Genomic DNA, 25,832 nt, shown 5'->3' with positions numbered 1-25,832 from the left:
CAACAATGCTATGTCAAAAATAAGTTGGAATAAAAATTAAAAAAAATTACACAAATCTACATTTAAAAAAAAAAAAAAATTACATTAGAAATTAGAGCTAGTAGGAATATTGAGCGTTCTCAGATTTAGCTAATCATCAGTGTACATAACAGTACTATGGCAGCAAGTGCGGGGAGGACAACTACACGGCAGGTACAGGTAGCACTTCAAATCAGCCTTATTCCAGTGTAGAAACTCAGCACTGAACCTCAGGACAGCTGTCGTACGGACAGGACTCACTGTGGTGTAACAGCACTGTACAAGTGTGCTACTGGCTGAAACACTGGGATAACACCACATGAAGTGTTACCCTGTTCTACCTCTTGCACAGTTCAACTGCAGACGGTCTTTCACAGAAACAACCTCTGGCTTCTGGCTCACATGATCACCACTCCCTCGTCTTTTTAAACAGCAGCAGCAGCAGCAGCTCTGTCTTCTGGAAAACATCCACAAGTCAACAGATCTTCTCTATAATTGATAAGCTTTGTTTGCTACCGTTCCAATCAGCTATTACCACTGGTACTGAAGTGTGAGATAACTACCAGTAACCACACAGGTGTTGTGGCTTTCTTACATATCAGGACAGTAGGGACATTTTAAATACATTTAAATCAGGAGCTAAAGGTTGTTTGTTGGACAGGACCAAGCTCATGGAACTCCTCCTCCTCCTCCTCCTCCTCTTCTTCTTCTTCATCTTCTTCTTCCCTGGTTAGGCTTGTGACCGCTGGCATGCGGCTGCAGTTGGAACCTCCCTCCGAGGATCCTGGAGGGCGTCACACGGCGGTGCAGCACCTGTTCTGGAAGAGCTGCTCGACCACTGAGGAGTCGGCCAGCGTGGAGATGTCACCCAGGTCTCGCTCGTCACAGGCGATTTTGCGGAGCACCCGACGCATGATCTTACCTGAAGAGAGTGGAGGGCACAGGTGATGTTTGTGCTTGTGTTTGTTTAGGAGTTAAGGAACAAAGTGAAAGCTTTACTTGTTTTTAATATAAAAAAAAATAGGCTTTTTCACTTTTAAGAAGCAACTTAATATCCTGTTTAAGTTTGGACTCTTCGCACATTCAAACAAATACATTTTCTTTGTGGTGCAGCTGTGGGGAGTGCATCAAGGCAACATCTACAGCAGGGGTGTCAAACATACGGCCCGTGGGCCAAATCCGGCCCGCCAGAGGGTCCAATCCGGCCCGTGGGATGACTTTACAAAGTGTAAAAATTACATACATAATGTTTTGTAAAAAGATAGTTCATTAAATGTGAACATTTTCAGAATGTACTTTTTTGCACTAAAACAAAGGGAAACATTTGGAGTTGTCGTTATTTACAGGTTATTATGCTGTGATTTTACTGGTCCGGCCCACTTGAGATCAAATTGGGCTGTATGTGGCCCCTGAACTAACATGAGTTTGACACCCCTGATCTAGAGGGTAGCATTAATTCATTTTGTCTGGAAAAATGGATTTAACTACAGCTGCAAAGCCCACTCTACACTGGGACCAGGATAAATAAAGAGTAGCACATGTATAATACACAGCAAGTGGTGGCTTCTTTGATGTGATCAGGTTCATCCAACCTTGCAAAGTGAAGCAAGGTGTAAATTTAGCAGGTAAAAAGAAAAGCGGTGTTATTTGAACCTATCCATCAATCATTAGACATGTTCTGTAACTTCACCAGATCTGGTCTTGGGGAGTCCTGGAGCATCCTGGATGTAGTCTGGTGTTGCAATGGCACCGATCTTCTCCCGTACTGTGAACACAGAAGATACATCACATCAGAATCTGACTTCCATCACGTGTCACTGGACACTACAGATGTACCATTACAGATGTTATGCAGAAATTAAAAAAAAATCTCTCAATCAAAACTACATGGATTTTAGAAAAAATAGTTTGAAAAGTGAAGCACTGTACTCTGCACAGTTTATTTTCCATTTACATCTGTACAATAGGATCAGACTTAGGGTTGTTTTTCTTTACCCTAAAAGGTATCAGTGACCTAATGTGTCACATGATGATCTAAAAACTGTTTCAGAGGATCTTCCTCCATAATAAAAATCTAATTCTATTCAGGTGAAACATAAAAAACACCTTTCCAAAAGCCGTGTTACCAACCTTGTTTTTTCAGTTCTGCCTCCAGCGTGCGGTTGTACATTATTCCATCAGTGAGAGTCACGAAGCAGTAGAGGCTCTCTCCTTTCACGGGATGAGGCCTCCCCACCACAGCAGCCTCGGCAACGGCCTCATGCTCCACCAGAGCCGACTCCACCTCCGCCGTACTCAGTAAGTGACCTAGGTGAAAAGAATGGGAAGCAACGACCGTTAGCGGTTGACTCTGTGTATGCTGCTACTCTCAGTTTTGTTGCCTAAACATAACCAAACTGCACCTGAATACTGAAAATAACAAAATAAATTGAAAAAAAAATGTAAAATAGTCACATAGCTGCCCTCTGACTATTCTGACTATTAACTCCTGTTTAACAGTCACAGACACACACACAGGTTTAATCCTCATTGATGTCTTCATAAATCAGATTGGCTCAGTGGTCAGTCCTACCTGAGACATTCAGCATGTCGTCTATCCTTCCCGTTATCCAATAGTAGCCATCCTTGTCTCTACGGCAACCTGTACATTTAAAAAAGTAATTAAGTTTAAACAATTATTGTAAACACTAAGCGTGGAGTAGTAGTGTGAAGAGAAGGCTAGTGAATGAAAACATCTTAACCTGCAGTACATGCTGTACACAAAACTTCTCTCTCTTTCACTTTGATTTAACTTTGTTGTTGAAGGTGGAAGAAGTGACACTAACGTCCCTAAAGTATGAAGTCTTTGGCCCGTCGCTGCTGCAGTTTAATAATAAAGATAATATCTGGTAGTGTGGAATACTATAAGAGGAGACTTGTTACAGCAGGACTATGAAAAGTGTGAAGAAGGAAACACATAAAGGACAATCTGAAATAATAAATACAACAAAATAGAATAACTAACAAACTAATTAAATACAGGAGATATTCTCCTTCATGTCACCGTGGCTGCCAGTGTTTTATGACAGCAGATCTCATCTCTCACCGTCTCCTGTCACGTAGTATCCAGGGAACTTCTTGAAGTAAGTGGTTTCAAACCTCTGATGGTTTCCGTACACCGTCCTCATCACACCGGGCCAAGGCTGTTTGAACACCTGTTTGAAGAAGAGGGTAATAAACACACGTTAAACACAGAAATACTGGTTGAGATAAATCAATGTTAACAATAATAATGATAATCCCAACCAGGTATCCTTCGCTCGGCCCCTCCAGCTCCTCTCCTGATTCATTCAAGATGGCCGGCACTACTCCAAAGAATGGGAATGTCTGGAGGACAGAAAAGGACAGAGGACACGTGTTACTCTGTATATAATTTATGTATTTATCATAACATTAACATTTTATTCATTAATAGTGGTTTGTGTGAAGGTTCTACAGTAATAATGACATGATTTCACCAAGTGTTAGGGTTTAATCTAGTTTCATTTCAAAAGTCTCTAAAAATACTTTCACAGAAAAATCCTAAAGTTGCAAAGAACTTTTGAGTGAAGCATCAGCCTACTTAAGCATTAACCTATTAAACTCTCTAATACCATGATGCATGTTTAGAATATCAGCCAACAGTTTAAGAACTTAGACTCTGATATTTTACAAAGAAAATTGTCCAATGATGTCCAATAAATATTTATCTTGTTATTCCATTCTGAGCTGGCTTATCAGCTTACCACTACTTCTCACTTGATTTCTAACCACAGTAAAAACTTTCCTGGTAAGTTTTTAGGTCTCAAATGTATGTTTCAAGTCTTCCTCAATACAGCACGAAGTTCATTTTGTAAATGATGGCCCCATTCAGAGTAAAATAGATGATAAAGCAGCGTATGCTTTTTATGGTGGGACTACCAGTCACAGATCATGCCAAAACCTAACCAATCAGAGGCAGGTCTTCACTGAATGATCATCAGTTCTGGCTTCAAAAAAAAAAAAAAAAAAAAAAAAAATCAAGATGTTGACGGCCAAAATGCCAAAAAATGGCAGTCCACAAACCAACAGGTGACATGAAGTCTATACTTTACCAGTGTCACATGTTCATTTTGTTTAATTCTTGTTCTTATACTGTCCTTTTTATACAAACCCCTTTCTGCGGTGCCTCTTAGCTTGTGGACGCCAGCATCTACAGTTTGTTCACATGTGAAACAAGTTGCTCAAACATCATTTGGACCTTATTTGAAATTAGAAGCTTATATGTGCAACTGCTGTTATGTAAATAAAGTAACACCCGTTCTATTTTAATATTACTACGGAGAACATCATCTGTGGAAATCAAAGAACATTCTAAATAAACACTGAGGGCGTTTTATTTACGCACAGCAGATCCAGGTTTCATGGGTGTGGCTGCAGGAAGGGGAGTCAGCACATGTCCTCCCTAAAGGACAGAAAACATCCAGTTAGAATTGTTTTGTGTCCCACGTGGTGTGAATACACTGTAATTCCAGCAAGTGGCAGCACAGCCCACAGTCTGCAGCCAGTGCTACTGAGTGGGGTAACTGAAATCAGTTCATGGAGGGCAAATGTTAGACATTTTACATTCCCAAAACACGTTAAAAACTTTAATGAATGTGTTTTCCTCTAAAATGATTAGAAAAACTATCCTTTCTTGTCCATGAGGAAGTCAATTAAATAATAATAAATGTCAAAACTGAGACTTCCTTAACTACAACTTACAGTTTCAGTCTGCCAGAAGGTGTCGACAATAGGACACCTCTTCTCTCCCACCACAGTGTAGTACCACTGCCAGGCCTCAGGGTTGATGGGCTCTCCCACCGTCCCCAAAACCTTCAGAGACTCTCGCTTATACCTGCAGAGAGAGAGAGAGAGGAGAGGAAGTGAAGAAACCTAGTGATAAATATATTTATGCTTATTCCCCCAATAAGAACATGATGCGCATCACTGGAGGTCAACTTGGTCACAAGAACTCACTTCTGCACCGGATCGCTGCCATACTTCATCAGCAGCCTGATGGCGGTCGGCGCAGTGTAGAACTTAGTCACATGATATTTGTCTACAATCTCCCACATACGACTTACATCTGGGTAAGTAGGCAGGCCCTCAAACTGAAACACACACAAACAGTAAATATATTTAAAAAAAAATGAGTCATTCAACAGAAAACTGACCTGCAACTAGTTTGATGATGGACTAATCGTTTAAGTCCTTTGTGGTGATATTGTGTTGTACATTTTCAATGTTTTCTAATGTTTTATAGACCAAATGTCTAACAAAAATATATGTCGGATGCAGCCTTAAATCAAATTCACACAAACTGAACCTATGAGTTAGTGGAGCTGCCATCTGGAAAGGCATTCACAACAGCATATGCGTTCGGAGCAAACCATTTTAAAGCCATTTTCACCTGCATTTCACGTCTCAACACATCTGTTTATGAGCCGGGGACAGCAGCTCATCTCCAGCGTCAGCAGTGTTCGGCAGCCAAGTCAGAACAACGTCACTCATCTTCACACCTCACCTTTACTGTACCATCTCTTCCAAGTGGCACTTTCGGACCCCACTGACTGAACAGGTGTATCCAGTCAAAGCAGAGGAACAACATTTCAGTGGAGCTTTAGGCCCCATTTCCACCTGGTATTAACATGTGACCAGTATCTAGATATATCTGATCCACGGGCCTTTGCACTCTCACCTGCTATTAATAAAAGTTTCATGTTATCTCGATTCTGGCCGCATCGTAAAATCTGACGGCAGATTATTTCGGTGTGGCAGGTGGACAGATCGATTCAATATTATATTCAATATATTTACAATTCAATAAATTATTCTTCTAATGTTGTTTCCATCCTGCCTCCACATATGAATAAACAAAATAAGTCACCTTCCTGATAGTGCTGAGCAGACTGACAGCCAATACGCTGGTCAGCTAACATCACAACACACATAACAGTATTATTTAAGTTTAGTAGATAGGGGACATTGTTGGTGATTTACAGAAGGAAACAGAGCGTCAGGGAAATTAAGAATAATATCAGTCAACTGGAATCATCCAAGATTCCAGCTGAGTGATAGTTTCTCAATGTGATACCATTATTATTTTAGCTCTTTGCGTTTTGTTTTAAATGTCTCTGAATATTTGTAAATTCTTATTTTGTGTTCAATCACAAGAAGCTGGTATACAAATGAACACTGAATTCATTTTTGCCACCTGATTATACTTGTTACGTGTTTTACGCATACTAAAATCACAGGAGGGGTGGATTTAAAAGACAATATTGGTCAGCAGTGTTTAGTTGCACACTGTTGAGGACAGAATTAGACACCACCTGCACTCAGTCACAATAGAGCAACCATCAGATTCACAAAAACAGGAAGTTGAGTAAGTTGTACGGTGTCCTTGGGTCTTTTGAAAGGCGGCTATAAATAAAATGTATTAGTATTATTATTATTAACCCCGGCACTCACCAGGACACTGGTGGCTCCGTTGGCCAGCGGGCCGTAGGTGATGTAGGAGTGTCCGGTGATCCAACCAATGTCTGCCGTGCACCAGTAGACGTCATCGGGCTGGTAGTCAAACACCAGCTTGAAGGTGGTGGCGGTGTAGAGCATGTAGCCGCTGACTGTGTGAAGAACTCCCTGTAGACAAGAGGGGGCTTATAATTTTATTTTCTTCACTGTTTAATGATATAAAAGAGGAAGTAATGCAGCAAATTGTGACATTTGGGAAGCTGGAACCAGAACATTTTTGGATGACCGTGGCTTAATGGCATGTTTGAGCACTACATCTAATATAATACTACAAATTCCACCAGTTTCCAGCTAAAGAACCCTGCAGCAGTAGCCCCACAAGACACACATGTTTTGACTGTACCTTTGGTTTGCCAGTGGAGCCGCTGGTGTAGAGGATGAAGAGTGGATCTTCGGAGTCGCACCACTCTGGCTCACACTCGTCTGAGGCTTTGTGTACCAGAGTGTGCCAACAGGAGTCCACCTCAGGGTTCCAGGGGACCTGGCATCGAACACCAACGTGCACAGAGACAAACGGACAGTACAAGTGAGCACACAAATTACTCCAGTGATCGCTGCAATGCCTTTTAAGCACCCACTAAAAAACCACATATCTCTACAATTTAAAACACAAAGCAAGAGTGAAAGAAAGTTACTTTATCAAGCAGAGGGGAGAGAGAGTGCAGACTGTAGATCTGAGTTACGGTGAACAAAGCAAGTAAGACTTAGAAAAGTTAGAAACAGTGTTGTTGAAACTTATTCCCTGTGTGTCAGTTAGAGTTGGGTCACTTACTACTAAATATCAAACCAAACAAAAACATGAAGTAAAATGTGAGCATAGTTGAAGGAATGATGGGAGGAATCTTATCTTTGTTAGAAACAAGTGGGGGAGTAAAAAGCGTGACAATATCTGGACTATCAGAAAGATAGAAGAGAAGAGAGATCAAGGTAGAGCAAGATAAGATGTGTAGAAAGATTTAGTTTAAGAAAGAGCAAGATAAGATGAGCAGGAAAAGATATAAAGAGACAGAATGAGTCATAAAATAAAGCAAGACTTCCAATTCCTCCAATTACTAAAGTGTTTTGGTTTGTCTCAGAGTGATGGATGAATAGTTTTTGGATCAATCTCATTGGTCTTCATGTGCCAAAAACAATCAGCCAGCCCCAGAAACAGTAAATCAACCCAGATCTGATGTCCACTCAGCATCAGTTACCTCTCATAATGAGGTTTTCTTGGTTATACAGGAATTCACTCACAGCTGGCCGATGATTGTCTCGTTAAAGATCTCATGATATCATGTTAAGTAGTTATTTTAAATTGAGCACAAATCCATAAGGAAAAACTTGCCCGTCACAGCTCCAAACAGATAAAGAGGAATGATTACTACATGTATGTCCCACTGACACAGCCAGATAAGAGGTTATGGTCTCCAGATACGAGGCATCACTGGTAAGACGTAGAGCACAGACCGCAGTAAGGGTGCGGCTGATAAGAGGAAACACAGGGCTCTACCTCTGGTCCATGAGACAAAATCTTCAATGCACAACTAAGTTACTGAGAAAGAATCAGGGGTTTGATTGTATCTGCATTTGGACAAAGTACTGGGAGGGATTTTGTGTTTTTTTATTTGGACATGAATAAAAAAAAATTAATAAAAAAGGTATAGGTGATAAATGATTGAATGAAAAGCAAAAAAAGGTAAGCTAAAAATAAAATTTTTCTAATGGACATGTATCATAATGTGGACAATTCATGCAAGATATACATCGATAATGAAACCGATCACTTTCAATGCAATGTAATTTGCTTAGAATCATTTAATTGGACGAGAGAAATTTGTAAAACGGTAAAACAGCATCACATTGATGGACAATACAAGTGAAGTGTGGCTTTGTTCGTGTGGGTTATCTTGCTGATAATCTTTGCCTGTGATAAAAATATTAGTTCTGTTTTTTTCATAGTTTGGAGCAGTTTTAAGGCAGCCATATTCAATATCTTCATAAAAACAACATGTCAAATTGAATGAGTAACTTGTAGTGATGAACATACAGGGAATTATCAGCTGAATATGCAGCTCCCCTCAGCTTTACAGAGCTTTACAGTTACTCTCAGCTCATCGTTTAGCTGTCCATCCCACAACTTTACTGCTGTGGTTCACTCTCTCCACTCTAAGAGTAGCTGCTGCTGCAGAAACCTGCTCGTCACCAAACAGCAGACGAACACAGTTAGGGACTAGCTGGTGAATACAGTGGTGCATTTAGCTGCTTAAAAAGACACACATTTCCCTAAGGAGTTGATGGAGACCAAAAACAGAGCTAAAAGAGAGTGCTATATTGGACAGAAGGACAAAAACATGGCTCCATATAAAGTATCGTGTTTATTGTGCACAAGTTCACCCTATCAACTTGTTTCAGCTGGCTCCAAGTAGGCAAAATTATTCAGTTATTGCAGGTTTAAATGGAAACTCAGCATTAATGTTGACTACTGCAACAACAAGAATACATCTCAGCCCAGTAACTGCTCCAACTATTGTGAGTGTTGGCAGTAAGGAGGCAGCCATGTGTCTGTTTGAAAATAACACACAAACGAAAATCAATTCTCCCATCCTGTGCAGCATCAGTATAATACCATATAACACTGTATTGTGATCAAATACTAGATTTTGTTGTTATAATAATGTGATATCACTTTGGTGTTTATGAGTGAAAATTCATTTTTGACATAGGAAATGTCATTATTGGTTGGACCGAACCCTTCATCCATGCCGCATGCATATACTACCATCACTGTAATGATGCAAAGCTGGCTGAAAATGGGCAAAGTATCACTTTAAGTGGACCATGACATGTACTGACAATATCACCCATATTTACAGTGAGTGATTTAATTCACTTTAGTGGTTTATTTGACAGACATTAGTGAGCATTGCTGTAACTGTTACGGACTCACACATTCACATATAAAACAAGAGCATTGTAAAATCATAGGGAAAATAGGGAATTTCTCATGATGGGCCTTCAGACATGATTTAAAATTTAAAAAATCTTGTGTGTTTAATGAAACCTAAAATGATACCCCACTGAGCCACAACAACAGACCCCTGATTCTTCCTTGGTGTAGAAGTCAAGGAGAGAAGTGTTACAGCAGTGTACGTTAGTAAGAAAAACACGAAACCGTTCAGCGACAGCAGGTCATTTTAGTCTCAAGGTGCTCAACTCCATCAAAACGTGGAGTTGAGCGAAACGTGAACAACACACACAATGTGTTCACAACAGTTAAAAAAAGAGAAAAACAGTGTTAATCCAAACTCTATGCTGACACAGAATTTACATTTTATTCCCATGAATTTACACAGTCCAGCAAACACTTGAGAACACTAGTGACATTTTCCCATATTATAAAAATCAATAATATTGCCTCTGTAAACCACAGTTTTGGTCTTAATTATGACTCTGTAACAGATTGTAGCTTTAAATTTTACAAATTGGTCGGAATTATCCTTTTTTAGCTGACAAGTCATTAGTAGAAACATAAAATCAAGTTTTACGTCTTAATTTAAGTAATCGTGTCTGCTTTCATCGTGTCAGCAGATGGTAGAGATATTATGTTTGACACAAAATGTAAGTTCATTTGTTTCTAAATTGAGGAAAATCACTTTTCATGTTCGCAAATATAATCGGAACTCACAGAAATCACAGGAATAAACTGCTGTTGATGGGTAAAAACAATAAATCAGCAATAATAAATCCTAAAACCAGGGTTTTTTCATTGAGACATTGATTTCAAGTGCCAACAAGTCATGAAAGACTTGTTAATTAAAATAAATTCCCCTAAAAATGCATGTTTTTCTACTGTTTATTCTTTTTACCCTACAGCAGTTATATATGAAAATTCTGCTTGTGGGTGAAATTGCCCTTTAAAAAGCAAAAACAAAGATGTTATGGGGGTTTGGTGGAGGGAAGAGGGTATGGAAATACCTGCGGAACAGGACGTGTTCTCTTTACTCTCCCTGTCTGTTTCTCCTGCCGGACGGAAGGGGAGAAAGGAAGAGGAAGAGGAGGAAGGAGGAAGGAGAAGTTAATGAGGGAGAGTGGTTATTACAAAAACCCAAATTAAAGAACACAAAGTTTAAAGAAAACAGGGTCCACAACGTCACCTCAAGTTGACACCATGAGAGAAGTTTTAGGAGATTTTCAAGGTTGATTTTGTTATAAAAAAAAAAAAATGTAGAAGCTACGGGGTCAGTTTCACAGAGAAAGATCCACAGAGCTTCTAAATTTTTTTGAAAGAAAATCTACAAATAGTGGAAAAGTCCGTGTTGGGTGGAAAAGTCCGTGTTGGGTGGAGGTAACGGCTCAACAACATAATACACCAGAATTAGTCGGTAAAACTGACCCCATTGGATTTTAGCTGACAAACATGAGAGGAGCAAAGCAATGATGTTTTCTTGGGGAGAATGTGAACTTAAATTAAATTAAATTATAAGATACACAATGATGGGACTGCATGATACAATGAAACAGTAGAGCTGCAGAAGGTCAAACTAAGGTTGCAGCCACAGGTCACAGTGACTCTTCGTCCTGGTGTGGAACAGCCCAGTTTGGGTTTCTAGTTTATGGTTTACCTGCAGATCAGGGCAGGCTCGCTTGGCGGGCGGCGACTGAGAGCCCAGAGGAGTGTCTTCTGCTTCTTTGGACAAGTGCTTCAGCATTATACACCTCTGTACTGTGTACCCCCTGCACAGAGACACACATGGAGCCGACATCATTTCTCAGTGAGCTTAATGAAGCAGTTTTTCCATCTAGGCGTGAGGTGTTTCATGGCAGCGCGTCATCAAGCACCGGCGCTGCTGTGTTTTGGCTTTATGGGGCTGTGCAGATGCATGATGTTTCATTGTTAACTCCAGTTATCTTAACATGGTTATGGATGTAGAGTAAGTGCAGGATTCAACTCCATGTATGTTTTAATATGCACCTTGGACAGAGAAGTTATTACCGTATTTTTCGGACTATACGGCGCACTTAAAATCCTTTAATTTTCTCAAAAATCGACAGTGCTCCTTATAATACGGTGCACCTTATGTATTAATTCTGGTTGCACTTACTGACCTCGAACCGATTTTATGTGGTACACGGCGCTCAAAAATCTGTCAAAATGTTTTAGTACGTCTTCGGTAAGCTACGAAGCCGCACCGCTCGATGGATTGTCGGAGCATTACGGCTACCGTAGTCAGGAGCCTCGCGGAGTACCGTAATACGTACTGTGCTTCGCCCAACTATCAAACTCAGACACTGAAGTGTGTATTGTTTTGGATTTTATGTGTTACAACTGAACAATGTTGAGAGTTATTGTGAATGAGTTGAATAAAGTTTGACTTATCTGACTGTTTTGTTTCGCTTAATGCGCCTTATAATCCGGTCGCCATATAGTCCGAAAAATACAGTAAATAGTAATGATGGTAGCATAATACTCTGTTTCTTTAATTGGGCAGTGTTTAGTGTGCGTGCTCTTGTGCTTAGATGATGGGGTAAGGGATGTGGTTGTGATGGACTGGGTTAGAGGTTAGGGTATTTATGTGTCAGCGCGCGCGTGCGTGCGTAAATACAATTTACTTGACACTGCATTTGTGTTTGTGTGTGTGTGTCTTGACAGCTTACTTGTCTCTGCATTTCTGCAGTGCTTCATCAGCTAAGAGCTTCAGGTTGATCAGCTTATCTCCTCGATAGAAGCCATCTGAACGAATGAAAGATAGAAATGATGATGAACAAAGACGGTGACAGAGATGAAGACAGTGAGAGAGAAAAACATTAGTACTCCACAGGATGGACTTGATTCTTCTATCAAACATTGCTACCATCTTAAATGACCAGTCTTAACAGTCTTTATGTTAAGAGAGGAATTGTTCCTAAGCTTCATATTAACTCCAGATCAACCTCAGAATGCATCTTTGCAAAGACTGTGGATTTTGCCCCCCCAATGTAGTTGTGCTATAAAGATGTTGCTTCAATGGCATTTGCAATGTGATTCATGTGTAAAGACGGACTTAACTTGTTCTTTAACCCTCTATCTCTGTGCTTGCAGTCGTTTCCAGCATCCCTCTTTGCTGCTGCTTGTATTTTGTTAGCATTAGGCTACATTTGAAAAAAAAAAAATTCATTGGTGTATGTAACAGGGACAGTGTAACAAAACATTTCAGTCTCACCATTTACCAGCGAGAGTTCAGCCACATTCAGACTTATGATTAGCAGTAAAAAAAGCAGTAACATGTTGGGAGCCAAACGAAAAGAAAGAAACCAAGAAAACAGGCAGAAAGAAGACAGACGGTTCAATATCCTCTCAAAATGTGTTGCTTCCTCTGATTAGATGTTTGACCCTCACTATGCACAGATTAACTGATGAAGGCCGTTTTCACTTTCATCTGCTGAAGGAGGAAAGTTTCTCTTTGCTCACCTTAAATCTGACTTTATCACACATACAAGCAAGATGATTTTGATCCAATATAGAACTCCTAGCACATAAACCAAGAATGAACTTACACTTATTCTTGGACTGAAAGGACTTCTGGATCTTGAGTGGTGGAGAACAGTGGATGTGCTTTAAAGAATCTTTAATTAAACTTTAAGTATTATTTTCATGCATCTTCTCACATGCCAGGCGGGGATCTTTAAATAAAAGAATATCCCTGATGACTGCAGAACACCACTCCATATCGGACATTTTAATCGTAATAAAGAAAATAAATTATACTACATCTCTCTTCAGTTCACTGCAAGTCATTCTGTGCAAGAGCATCACGTCCATTTCTATTATTCCTTACTAACAAAGTCACTGAATGTAAAGCTCCACAGCCTCAACACCAGCAGTTTCAGAGTAACTGGGAGAGTTTACAAAACTTTATCTACGGTAATAAACCTCAGCTACACCCAGTGGTAAAGTGAGTCCTGTTACTTTTGTTATAAAAGGTAATACAATACTCTATGAGTACAGTGCAAATCGGGATGAAAGCCCCCCCCCCCCCCGAGATACAGACACTATGATCCGCTTACAGGACTTCTATGAGTGAGAAAAATGTGTGTGGGGGGGCTCCTGCCACAGGCCAATAACCCAGTGGATTAACAGATTTATATCCCCAGACTCTAATCCAGCTAATAGGACTTTGATTACTGGTCATAGCTCAGCACCTCGTCTCAGCAAGCAGCTCCTTCAGCCACTTGTTTCAACCAAGCCAGGGAGAGGCCTCAGAGCCCTGCAGCAGCCACGCTGGCCACTGACAGCCACAAGTTCTGCTCTGGAGTCCTTAAGAAGTCACTGAACCTCTTCTCTTTTAGTCACTGGTGTCTCAAATGTCCAAAAAAAAGAGAGGGTGTGTCCCTCAATGCCACAATATGGCTCTAAGCATTGTAGAGAACTAGAACTGGCAAGAGACCAAAACTTACATCTGTATTTTCTTATTGCCAACAAACCCCATGTTTACATCCAAACTAACTATTGCTCTCAGTGCTGTCTGACTTCCTGACTGTGGCTCTTGGCTTCAACCCCCATTGGTTCAAACAGACAAACCGGAGGACACAGTGCATTTGTTTGGGCTGTCTCCACTGGTGGGGTAGGGAAGCAGGATGGTGTATGTGGGATTGAGATAAAACAAACTATGTGCGCGTTCATGTTTTTTTTTTTTTTTTTAAATAATTCACTGGACCCCAGAAGGCTTTCCAGATCTTCTTGTGGAAACCTGCAATGTAGGTTTGTTTTCTCAACATGAAGCCCACCTGCTGTGATGAGCAGTGAACACTGTGAGTCCAGGATCCTCTCACACAGGGACTCAGCAGAGAAACCTGCAAACTGGAAACAGCAGTACACACAGTATTAAAATTCGGTTGTAATGTACCTTGCGCCCTTCCGTTATTGAGCCATGCGTTTCTAACTCACCACTATGGAGTGAACAGCTCCGATGCGGACACAGGCCAACATAGCCACCACCAGCTCCACCACCATGGGCATGTAAATGGACACACGGTCACCCTTCTTCACTCCTGCAGACAAGGACAGACATAAAGACAGTGGTATGATCAAGTAGACGACAATGAAGTGGGGAAAATGTTGTAATGGAAGACCCAACAAATCTTTGTCTTTGGTGTAGTTATAGATCAGGTAGCTTTAACGTACCCTGAGACTTCAGGACGTTGGCAAACTGACAGACCCTTTGCAGAAGCTCTCTGTAGGTCACCGTCAGCTCATCACCGGGCTCATTGCCTTCCCTAAAGGAAACATCAAAACATTTAGAGAAACATATGAACTACTCCTGGTTTCCCAACATTATATTGCATAGCAAACAACACTATTCATGGCAATATATTTCAGCATTTGGACGATGCTTTGCTTTCTTCCATTGAATATTTGCATTAAGGCAACACAAGCAAAGATGGAGGAGAGTGAACGTCAAACAAGGAGCTATGCAAATGATGCTGCAGACCAGTTTTGTTACATGCTTCAATTAGCACAAAAGGTTCTTGATAAAAGGAGAATGATTCTAAAATATCATTAAGTATCTTTCATTTGTCGAGTATATAATTCAAAATGTAATAAGAAACTCTTGTATCATCACCTGGACATGAAATTAAGTGTATCAGAATATAAGTTTTGTCATATTGCACAGCCCTAAGCAGACAACCAAGCTCTGCCCACATGTCTTAACCACAACACTAAAGAGCAGCTTCAAACCAAACAGCCCACACATCTGATGCCTTCCACCATCTGTGGGTAAGTAGAACTTCAGCCCAGTTGTGAAACTCAACTCGTCTCAACCTTCCCCCCCTTTTTTTCTCCCCCTGGGTGTTTAAGGAAATCTATGCTTGCAAAAGCATCATTTAAGGTCATGCGCTCACACACACACACACACACACACACACACACACACACCTTCCTTTAGATTAATAGTCTCAAGAAGAAACATGAGACCTGAATGGGTTGTGACAGCTCTGCCTCGCCACATTATTACATTACAGCCATGCTCTTAAGCGAGCATCGTCCAACTTGTCTCTGAGCATCACGGCTGAGAAACTGAAAAACGTGGCTGACAAACAGGAAGTGATTGGAAAAGAGGGGGAAGGCTGAAGGAGGAAGCTTTGGGCACAAATTCTGTACTCTGAAAATATTAAATCCAATTATACACAATTCCATACTGTTACACTCCTGATATTTGATGTATAAATCTATCTATAATCAATTATGTCATGAACGCAATCCTCTCCTGCTACTGTATACCGTATACCAAAGCTTGTTTTTGAGTATATTTCCCTCTACTTGTCCACCTTTTTCACACCTTTTACACTTAAATTCTAACCAATTCAACAGATTCGATGTATAAGGACTGTACGTTTTAATTTAGGCAAAATAACTACATACAGTATTTCCTCCTTTTAAAGGGTGTTAATCATATCATCAGCATGCCTTCAGCTACAAGAAATCGATGGACTCCATTTTGCATTAACAGGAAATAATGCAATGAGTGCTGACGGGTGTCAAGCTGCAGCTTTGGTATTACACTACAAACTAAACTTCCCTACTGTGTTTCCAAAGAATTCATACTTTTGTTTCACCGTTTGGAGCTTTTCCCATCACCATCTACAAATTATTCACATTTTTTCACAGTAAAGTATGTAGAATGAAACTAGGACACAGCTCAAAAAGAGAGCTGGAAGTGTGCTCAGGTAGGAGATAAAAGGTGGAGAGTAACAGTGTGAGTGTGCTTAGAGGGAAAGAGCTAGAAATAGGAAGAAGTGCAAGTATTAGAGAGCATGAGGAAGAAAATTAGACCGCAAGAAGCTTTAAAATGAGAGGGAAAACTATAACTAGACTAGACATGTCGACCTAACGGCAGGGAGACATAAAAGCCTGCAAATCTCAGCACAGATAAACAGTGTGACATGTACAGGTATGAAATATATCAAGGATGCTTGAAGTTATTTTATATTTTCATGTTAGATCTCCCACCGTGAAACTGAAGGCACATTTCTCCATGTGAACCATCGAACACTTCACTACATGGAGAGGAGTACAGATTACAGCGCAGTTAGGAGAGCGGTAGATGTACGTGTTCAATTCTAATTCGCCAGCATCTTTCTGCACCTTCTCTTTCCATTATTGTCTAAACAGTTGTAGATGATAACTGCCTCAGAGAGTGCGAGTATTCCACACAGAGTTTCTCAATAGTGCACACATTATCTGTGAGTACATGCCTTATAGTGCAGTGTGTGTGCTGCTGAAACATCTCTGTGACCCGACAGCTGATAAGAGTCGGGTTTGGGTCTCTACCTGCTGTCATCATTATTCTTTCTGACTGCAGACTGAAGCCAGACACACTATTAAAGCCATCTGTACTCTGACCAGACGACACACCCAGAGTCTGCTAATTAATCAGCTCTGATAAGAGTAAGCAATGTCATTTCTCACAAGGATTCTAGACACACACACACACACACCAACTCTTACATATACTGTGCAACTATAGAAGCAGCAGATTGAAAAAAAATGGCAACATGAAAATTCATTCTGAATAGTACAGTAAGCTTTATCCAGTCAAGCATTAATGGCAATTTGTGGTAGGGGATCAAACAACAACATGAAAGCTCTAATAAATTAATAAGAAAATAATAATTTTCTTTTATATTGGTCAGACAAAACGATCATATTTAACACAGCTCTTTTAGGTGTTTGTTATATAATATAACATAATATTTTAAAGACTAAATGATTAATTGAGAAAATGACTGATAATGAAAACTATCCTCCTGTGAACAGCAATTATTTTTCTATTACCAATTATTACACATGCTGGTGCTGGAAACAAACACTTCAATGAAGGTCATCCGGCATGTTTGTTTGCCCAGCTATCCTATCTGGAAATGTTAAAGACGATAATAGCACATACAAGAATTTATAAACACACACACACAGCGTCAAGCACTGTACACACACCTATAAATACACAACAGTAAAACCTAGTTCAACACTGTGGATTTAAATGTCAGGTTCCAATGAGGACAAACACTGTCTTCAGTATACGGAGCAGCATGTTAACAGAACAAAGAGAAAGCACTCATTTGCCCTTCAGCTAAAAGACTTTTTAGAGCAAAGTGAGACGTTGAGAGTGTGTGTGTGTGTGTGTGTGTGTGTGTGTGTGTGTGTGTGTGTGTGACGCTGTATCCGTCTGTCCGTCCACAGCTAAAAAAAAAACTGACATCCATAGAAAAGTTTGGTCTCGTTTTGAACAGAGTATCTTTAGATCAATTCCATACTCCATCTGTTATGATCCACGTTGGCTGTAGGGGAGGCCGGGGGAGGTTGGAACACTTCAACACTCTCTTGTGTATTTCTCTGGCATAATCTATGTTTGAATTGTGACTGAACTCATGTTGTGCATTTGTGCCAACCAGCCCCGTTAGAAAACGGCCAGTAACAGCTTACTTTTTACATCTGAATTTACTCACTCTCTAAAGTTGTTCTGCACTACAAAAGGCGTGTCTGAGAAAGGATCAAGTGTTTTTTGTTTTTTTTTAAGAGGACAAAAAGAAACAGCATAACAGCTTGAGTTGCAACAGAAACACATACAGTAAAATGTCCCTTTTTCCAGTTAATCTATGATTTGCTGGTTGATTAAGCAGTAAAATCAGACTCTGTAGCATCTCGAATTGCTTAGCAATGTATTCTTTTGATTGACAAATCGCATCAGGTTGAATCGAGTCAAATTGCACTAGGCATAATCCCATTGGGAGCAACTTCATATGCATTTTTAGTTTATCAAGAAAATGGATCCACAACAGCTCTGATGGTCTATGAATTAAATATTTTGGTCACATATCTTCTCTTTTTTGACGTTTTATAGGCTAAAAATTAATCTATTAATAGAGAGAATAAGCAGCGGAGTCATCTAAATTAAAATAATTGTTGCCTTACTTTGGACAAGACGTACAACAATCAATTAATCATCTGAAAATTAAATCTGTAACACATTTGCTGGTTTACTTCTATGATGTTAAATCTCTTTGGATTTTGGATTGTTGGTTCAAGGAAACTGTGATGAAAACTTTACACTGCTACAGTATGTGACATTTCAAAGAGCCAGCAATGAATGGACTGGTAGAGAAAATAATCAGGTGCAGCCCTACGTGCTTTGGACTAAAGCTTTCAAAAAGGTTTTCAGCCAAATCCAGAACCACAGCAAGGGACACGCTTTTGAGTATCGCTGCTACATTCACTCACATCCACTCTCAGCCTCCCCTCTCCTGGGATAACCCCGCTTTGTAATGCCCTGTGTAGTCCGACTCAGTCTCTCTCAGGGAACTCGACATTCATATCAGGACACATCAGTGACCGGAGGCAAGTGGACACTGAGAGAAAAGCGAGCAGAAGAGGACAAAAAGCCTTAGACAGGAAGAAAAGAGGAAGTGAGGTTGCCTTTTGGGACAAACTGGAACAAGTGCAGTGTCTGATAAAAGAAAGTCAGCCGAGAGAAAGAGATGGAGCAGTCAAATGAAAGGTATGTGTCCATAAAAAAAAAGAAGAGAAAGGCAATATATATATATATACCCTCAAAGTGCTTAAGAAGTCTTGCGTTGAGGGGGGCAACCATTGAGACTGTAGGCTGCTCATCTTCACACAGTATGGTGGTAACAACTTTGACATCTTCAGCATTGCAGATGTCATTTTCTGGCATCGTCAGTCACCAGGGCCGGTTCCTTATCCGCCATGTCCCAGTTGACACATGCCTCTTTCAATAAAGCACCTATATTTTTCCCTGTGTGTGACTCATTGAAAACTGAACAAGTCCAGGCGCTCGTTCTGCATTGGAAAGTTCTTGTTTAACTTTCTGTCTTCCTTTGCTATACAACTAAGGCACCCTTCATTTGTCAGTGAAGTGCTGTCTACTTGGTGTCTTCTAGCTCGGCTCTAGTGCATTTATCATGTCGCGAAAAACTTTCCACTAAACTGTAAGGTCTTTAACAATAAAATGGGCGATAGACGCCGTGATTACCTTGGACCTCACAGAGTTGTGGCTTAGCTGTGACTGGAAGAAGTGTAGAAGTCCTTGCTTGTTCAGATTTGTTCGCTGTTCCACACACTTTACAAATGGCCAGACTTTTGCCCAATTTCCTGACCTTCTTCAAAAATCCTAAGGTCTTCCAAACTTCAGATTTGATGGTACTCTGTCAGCTTTGTCGTTGTCATGTGCCATGTTGTTGTTGCCGCCTCTGAAATGACGTTACGCAAACATTAGTCTGGTAAACGTCACAGCGGGAGTCTCACAGGACTGGGGAGACCCAAAGGAGACCGGTTCGTCACTTTAGAGCCAGCAACCGACCGCTTCACGGTACGTTTAGATCAATTCAGTCCGCAAATTGATGCAGTCGTATCTTTAAAGTTAAAATCGATTTCCAGTTCGTCCTGGTGAATCTTTGCACCCCTAGTAGCTGCCTTTGTAACTGATGAATAGAACTCACTGTCTAAACTCCCAAAATTATAGTTCGCACTAAGGGGAAAGTCTAACAAGCCTCGACTCTATTCGCCAAACAAACGTGCTGTTTCATTTTGTACTACTTTCTGCTTCTACTTCACAACAGTTCAAAGGGAAACGTTTTAGCCCACTACATTTATTTGATCACTTCACTCATTAGTTACTTTGCAGATTGACAATGTGAAATAGAATCAACAAATGAATTGTCTCTTGAATCTACTCCAAACATTCTCAAGACCTCCAGTGAATCTGATTCATTCTCCAGCTGTAACATCACTAAACAAAAAAGTAGCTATGAGGCCATACTTTTATACTAAAATGATAGTTGAAATAGTGAAAGAGTGTGTTAAGTTTGTGCCTACATTCCCCAGGACAACAGAATGTGTGTTCAAAGGGGGTCACTGATGTATTTAAAGCCTCCTCTGTGTGTGTGTGTGTGTGTGTTAGGGCTCTTTGTGAGGGGGTCGGCTCTGTGAAGACAATAACAGGACTGAACACCAACATATCGAATGAATGGAGCTGCACTCATCCTCACTCCTTTGTCTCCCCCACTCTCACATACTTCTCTCCATTATTCCATCTTCTCTTTCCTCCAGCTACTGCTCATCTGCACTTTCCACATACACTCTAATGTGGGTAGTGAGTAAAGCCTTATTTGCACAACACTTTTCAACATGCTTCACAATAAGCTAGAAATAGTAGATAAAAAAAAAAAAAGCCCAAGGACGAATCAGATCAATTGTGGGCATCAATAAAATTATGATAAGAATCAAAACCATAACCTGGGAGCCAGGAGAGCACAAGCTCAGTCACCAGGAGCCCTGCCCTATGTGCCAGGAACAATTAGGAGACTTTGTACCTTAAACATACATGAGAACATGAAGGCGTCAACATTTGCTGCTCCTTTTCTGTAGTTAAAACAAACCAAAAGAAAGAGCAGCCTGAAATGCACAGGAAATGGCAGGTTATGTTATATATATATATGTGTTATAGTAATAGAAACAGAACTGTGCATGGACCAACAGAGACAACAGAGTCCTTCATACAAGTTCATCTTCATCCAATTCAAATGTAACATGGGGCCAATACAGTAAAAGCTTTTCAGGCTTGGATGGTTAAAACATTCTAACATTTGGTTTTTCCTGAAAAATGAGGGGTACATCGTATTTTATATGCCTTCATGTGCAAGATAGATTATCAAGAATGAGACCAGCACCACCTACAAGGTAGGACTTATATTAGTACCATTATTGATTCTGCTTCTCTGTCCAATGTTTTATGGATTCTATTATTGATCAGTGTTCTGTGTGGAAAAAAAAAAAGTGGGCCTACACTGGTTTTCGGAGTCAGTTCAGGGTCTGTGTGACCACCATGTCTGCCTAACAACATCTGAACATTTTGTTAAAAGAATAAAACTTGGAAAACAAATCTAACCCTGACTGATAAGATAAACAATTCTTCGGTTACTAATATGCGTGGCAACATTGGAATAAATAACAATACTCCTTTTCAAAAGGGAATAAGCTTGAACCAAATATAAATCTGGGACATAAAATCAGCAATTCTACAGAAAAATGAGCGTGTCTGCCTTCTCTGGAGGGACCATAGAGTTTAGTTTTCTGAGCCATCAATGTGGAAAACAGCCTCAGATGGTGCAGAGGAAAAATAAAAATCTGTTAAGTTGGACATGCTGCTCGGCTGGGTGGCAGCGACACTCGTGCGTCGAGTGTCAAATACATGACATTCCTTTTAGCCAGTGTTGCGTAGAAAGAGGTTTGAGCATACTGCTGGTGTTTCCACCCTTAGTTAAAATTATCTATTTCTACAGCTACTACAACAAGCACAGTTATAACCAGCAGGGTAGACGCACGAGTCCGACATCATCGTTTTGCAATATGCAACTGCGAGGAAAACCTCCTGGCATTGATGAAAGGAACTGATAAGCTTGCAGGCATGCGATTCTGATGGATCAGACTATATGGAAGCGGTTGGCATCAGGAACCAGTTCTCCCATTGCTAACACAAAGCTGTCACCAGTTCAAAATGCAGGTTATGTGACAAAGCTGTTGACTGTTGGCATGCACCAATACTAAAACAAAAATCAAGTAGTTTACACGACTATCATCTTCTGTTAAAATGTATTATTTTCTTCCACCTTACATTGATACGGGGCTCTGAAATGGAGACAGGACTGTGTAAAGAACAAAAAAAACAAAAGAAAAGTCTCTGATTTCAGTCCCATTTCGTCCAGCTGAACTTCCTGTGACAGAACATTAGCTAGAAGCAGCCCTAGATATTAGCTGCTCTCTCTCCTCTCTCCTCCCCGGGGCGATGGACCCTCCCCACTGCAGCGCTTGGTCCGGATGGTGAGCAGTGATCCAATCGACGTCTGCTTTAATCCAAACTGATTCAAATCTGTAATTCTGCCCCAAACATTACGTGTTTCATCAATAAGGGTGAAAAACCTGGCCGAGTACTTTTGCTTGAAATACACATCCCTATCTAATACCTGTCTGTATAAATTATAAAAAGTTACCCTGGGTTAAGGAACATGCAAAAAACTGCACCTAGCCAGCAAAGGCAGTGAAGAAGAAGGGTCATAATGTGTTTTGGGGAGTAACACTGAATGTAAACAGAAACTACAGAGCATCTTCAGCCAAATAACATCTTTGCTCTTTTTTGTAGCCTTTGACAGCTCCGTTGGTCAACTGTACCGCCCTCTTCGACACGTCTCTCTTGAAAACTAATTTCATCTCACGAGAAAAGGAAGCCATCAATGGTCAGAGAAACTAAAAAAGGAAAACTTTATTTGGTGCACCAGAAGAGAAGCTTCAGAACTCACACCCATCAAGCTGCCGAGGGCCATGATTGGAATTGTAGACAACCAAATGAACAAAGTCAAACACGACCTTCATAATCGCGAACCGCTATAAGAGATATCGTCGCTGTATTTATAGTCACAGAGTGTTCAAGCACAAGAGTGGGAGGGTTGTGGTGGGACTCTGCACACAGTTCACACACACACACACACACACACACACACACACACACACTAACCAGTAAAAGGCCACTTTATCGCCAAGTTTCCTCTCATGGACATTGCGGTCGAGGATGTTGTAGCAGATGTTAGTGGAAGCGCCTTCCATACACTTGACAAATATTTCTCCCTTGGTCACATCAAAGTTGTAGTCGAGAAACTGGCCCGTGTGTTTGGTCTTCCAGAAGAAATCTTTGGCAATGTCTCCCCAGAACTCTGCAGGATTAGAGAGAGACACATCTTCTGATTAAACACTGGAGATGTCCATAAATGCCCATTTGGAAGATGCACAAGTCCACCTCAGATACATCTGCAAAGTCCCACAGAGCTCTCGGATGTTCATACACGAGTCGCAAGCGTAAAGTTTGTTTTGTTCAATGAAGATATCAAACTGAGGAAATTCTGATGTTGAAATAACAGCTTAAATGTTCCGACATGCAAACGGTGGAACAGGCCGTTACCACAGCATGACAGCAAGAAACAATGTTGTTTGCAACTCTTTATTAAAGATGAAACCTTAACTATAATCAATGAAAAGTTTATTCTTTAAAATGTTAAAATTACAACAGATGTCCAACAGTAGTTACCTGGACAAAGTGAAAATGTTCCCTTTGTGTTCTGAATAAATATTTAGAAAGGGTTGTCATTAATTATCATAACTGTTATCAGTTGATTCTCTGTTGGATCAACTCTTGAACCAATCAACACATTTTTGCTCCACTCAGCATACACACTAGGGCAGAAATGACTGAAAGATCTGTTTTTGCGACGTCTTCAAATGTTTTGACTGAATCCTGAATAAATAAACAGAGCTGGTGAAGCTACAACCAAAGAATCTGGAAGAATTACTTATGGATTATCAAAATGGAGGCCCAGCAGAGATGTTGTAAGGACAAAAAAAAAAAACTACCGTCTTTCAAGATTTGTGATTTCACAATAAAATACTGTTTACAGCTAAAAGTGGTTAATTATCATCTTGCTGAAACGTTTCCTTCTCGGTAAAATCACAGATTTCCTTTTGTGAGCAGACTGGCTTTTTCTGTTGACCATTAACTTACTGTAAATTACTACACCAGTCTGATTGCCTGTCTTGCAACACTCTGAACTACTTTATGTAGCCTCCACACTTGACAAGGAAATATTCTGAGCTGACTGTAACAATAGCTGGAAAGATGCAGATCCCTCCTGTCTGGCAAGTTTACTGGAGGAGCGTCACACCCAAAGGTCACAACAGAGGTGTGCTTCCTTATTAGTGCAAAGCCCTAAATAACCCTTTCAGTGCAGGCTGTCTGCAGGTAACAACGAGTATATTCTATAAATTCTGTAGGAACAAACCACATAAGGATGCAACAGTTATTTCCCCCGAATAATTGATGTCTATAAAATGTCAAATATTGAAATATTTCTGTTCTATAAACCTACAGCTCATCCAGATGTATTCAAGTTGCTTTTCTAAGTCAACCAACATATCATACATGGTGAAAACAAGCATCTCATCCTCACATCTGAGACAGTGAACCCCCCCCAAGTGCTTTTACTTTGAAAAATTACTAACACAAAACATTGATGAACATTGATCACTGGAAAAACAAGGGTGGAGCAATAATATGTTGACTAACTGCATTCCATTCACAAATGTTACATAAGTAAATGGAGCAGAAAGGATTCACAAATTAATTGATTAGTCGACCGACAGAAAAATAAACTGTGTACAATCAAAGCCTTTTAAAAAAGCGGTAAACATTTATGTTTCTTGTGGTGTTTTGGATTATTGAAAGGGGACTATTTTAGTGCTTTGGACCGTCTGGCAGACTGAAAGGTTATTTGAAAACATCAACTTGGTGACTGGGAAAATGTGACTTTTATCCATTTTCCATATTTTACGGATTAAACAACTACAGTAAAAATCTGTTTCTCATGTTTAGTTTTTCCTTTGGAATTATTTTCTCCAGGTAAAAGTTAAATGACACAGAGGAGCCTTTTTCCAATTAACAAAGTGCTGCTGGTATTGTTAGAATAAATCTAATTATTCTGAGAGAGGGACAATAAAATCCTTAGTGAAGTCAAGAATGATCTAATTGTATTTGAGGCTTGATATTTGCGACAAAACTTTAAACATTTAACAAGTTTTTGGAGACTTTTCAGACAACTCTGGCCGAGAACAGCTTCGACAATGCAGAGGAGTTCAGCTGTGTTTCCTCTGGAGGTTGTACCAGCTCTGTTTGCACTAAACTGAATGATGGAGTCAGGTGCAGGTGTGTGGCAGGTGTACAGGTAAGATAACTGAGATATTACAGCGTGGACTCACCATCGGGATTCTCTGTGGACTTCAAGTAGAGCTCTTTATATTTCTCAAAGCTGGTGATGTGAGCCTCCTTCTTCAACTCTTCAGACCCGTGGAAGACGTCCTCCTTCGGCGCTTTGTCGGGAATCATGTCTGACTCTTTTCCAGGTTAGTAGATGCGGGACGTTGTGGCAGATCCACTCCAGCGATCGAAATCTCGCCTGTACGCCGCGATGCTTTCACAGATGATCAATAATCAACACTGCAGACCCCTCTCAGCCGCTGGAACAAGCGGCACAATGAAGCAACGCAGCTGCAGGGCTGGCTAGATGCTAAGCTAACAGCTTCGCAGCAAAGTTCATTCAGACTTCCTTGTTTTGCAATGGTGTTTTTTGGAGCCGTACTGTTGAAACTGTACGTGCAAAAGCCA

At 40.4% G+C, this 25,832-nt stretch overlaps 1 protein-coding gene across 2 annotated transcripts; it reads right to left on the bottom strand.

Annotated features, from left to right (window-relative positions):
- Positions 1–360: 360 nt before the first annotated feature.
- Positions 361–25,597, bottom strand: acss2 (acyl-CoA synthetase short chain family member 2). Of its 2 annotated transcripts, XM_070839281.1 has the most exons (19): positions 25,427–25,597; positions 23,139–23,334; positions 14,735–14,826; positions 14,498–14,601; positions 14,338–14,410; positions 12,229–12,304; positions 11,196–11,307; positions 10,549–10,593; positions 6,935–7,072; positions 6,529–6,699; positions 5,035–5,168; positions 4,780–4,912; positions 4,424–4,480; positions 3,304–3,384; positions 3,104–3,212; positions 2,591–2,659; positions 2,149–2,325; positions 1,709–1,783; positions 361–940 (listed from the first exon to the last, which is right to left on the bottom strand). In XM_070839281.1, the coding sequence occupies exons 1-19, from the start codon at positions 25,551–25,553 to the stop codon at positions 813–815; spliced, it is 2,097 nt and encodes a 698-aa protein (XP_070695382.1). In that variant the 5' UTR covers positions 25,554–25,597; the 3' UTR covers positions 361–812. The 2 variants fall into 2 exon arrangements, with proteins under 2 accessions (XP_070695382.1, XP_070695383.1); XM_070839282.1 differs by lacking the exon at positions 10,549–10,593 and having other exon boundaries at positions 362–940.
- Between the last annotated feature and the right edge of the window lie 235 nt (positions 25,598–25,832).

This window comes from Pempheris klunzingeri, chromosome 11, assembly GCF_042242105.1.
Source record: "Pempheris klunzingeri isolate RE-2024b chromosome 11, fPemKlu1.hap1, whole genome shotgun sequence".
In the NCBI taxonomy this organism is placed as follows: Eukaryota; Metazoa; Chordata; class Actinopteri; order Acropomatiformes; family Pempheridae; genus Pempheris; species Pempheris klunzingeri.
Note: the sequence above shows the minus strand (reverse complement) of the source record. Positions and strands in the feature narration are given on the sequence as shown.

Bases quoted from the DNA above. Each gene is read 5' to 3' on its own strand.
- acss2 (XM_070839281.1), bottom strand. From the start codon at position 25,553: ATGATTCCCGACAAAGCGCCGAAGGAGGACGTCTTCCACGGGTCTGAA. The intron at 12,305-14,337 runs GTGGGCTTCATG...TCATTCGTTCAG, and splicing joins TTCACTGCTCATCACAGCAG to ATGGCTTCTATCGAGGAGAT. The intron at 10,594-11,195 runs GTAAACCATAAA...TCCGTCCGGCAG, and splicing joins GAGCCTGCCCTGATCTGCAG to GAGAAACAGACAGGGAGAGT.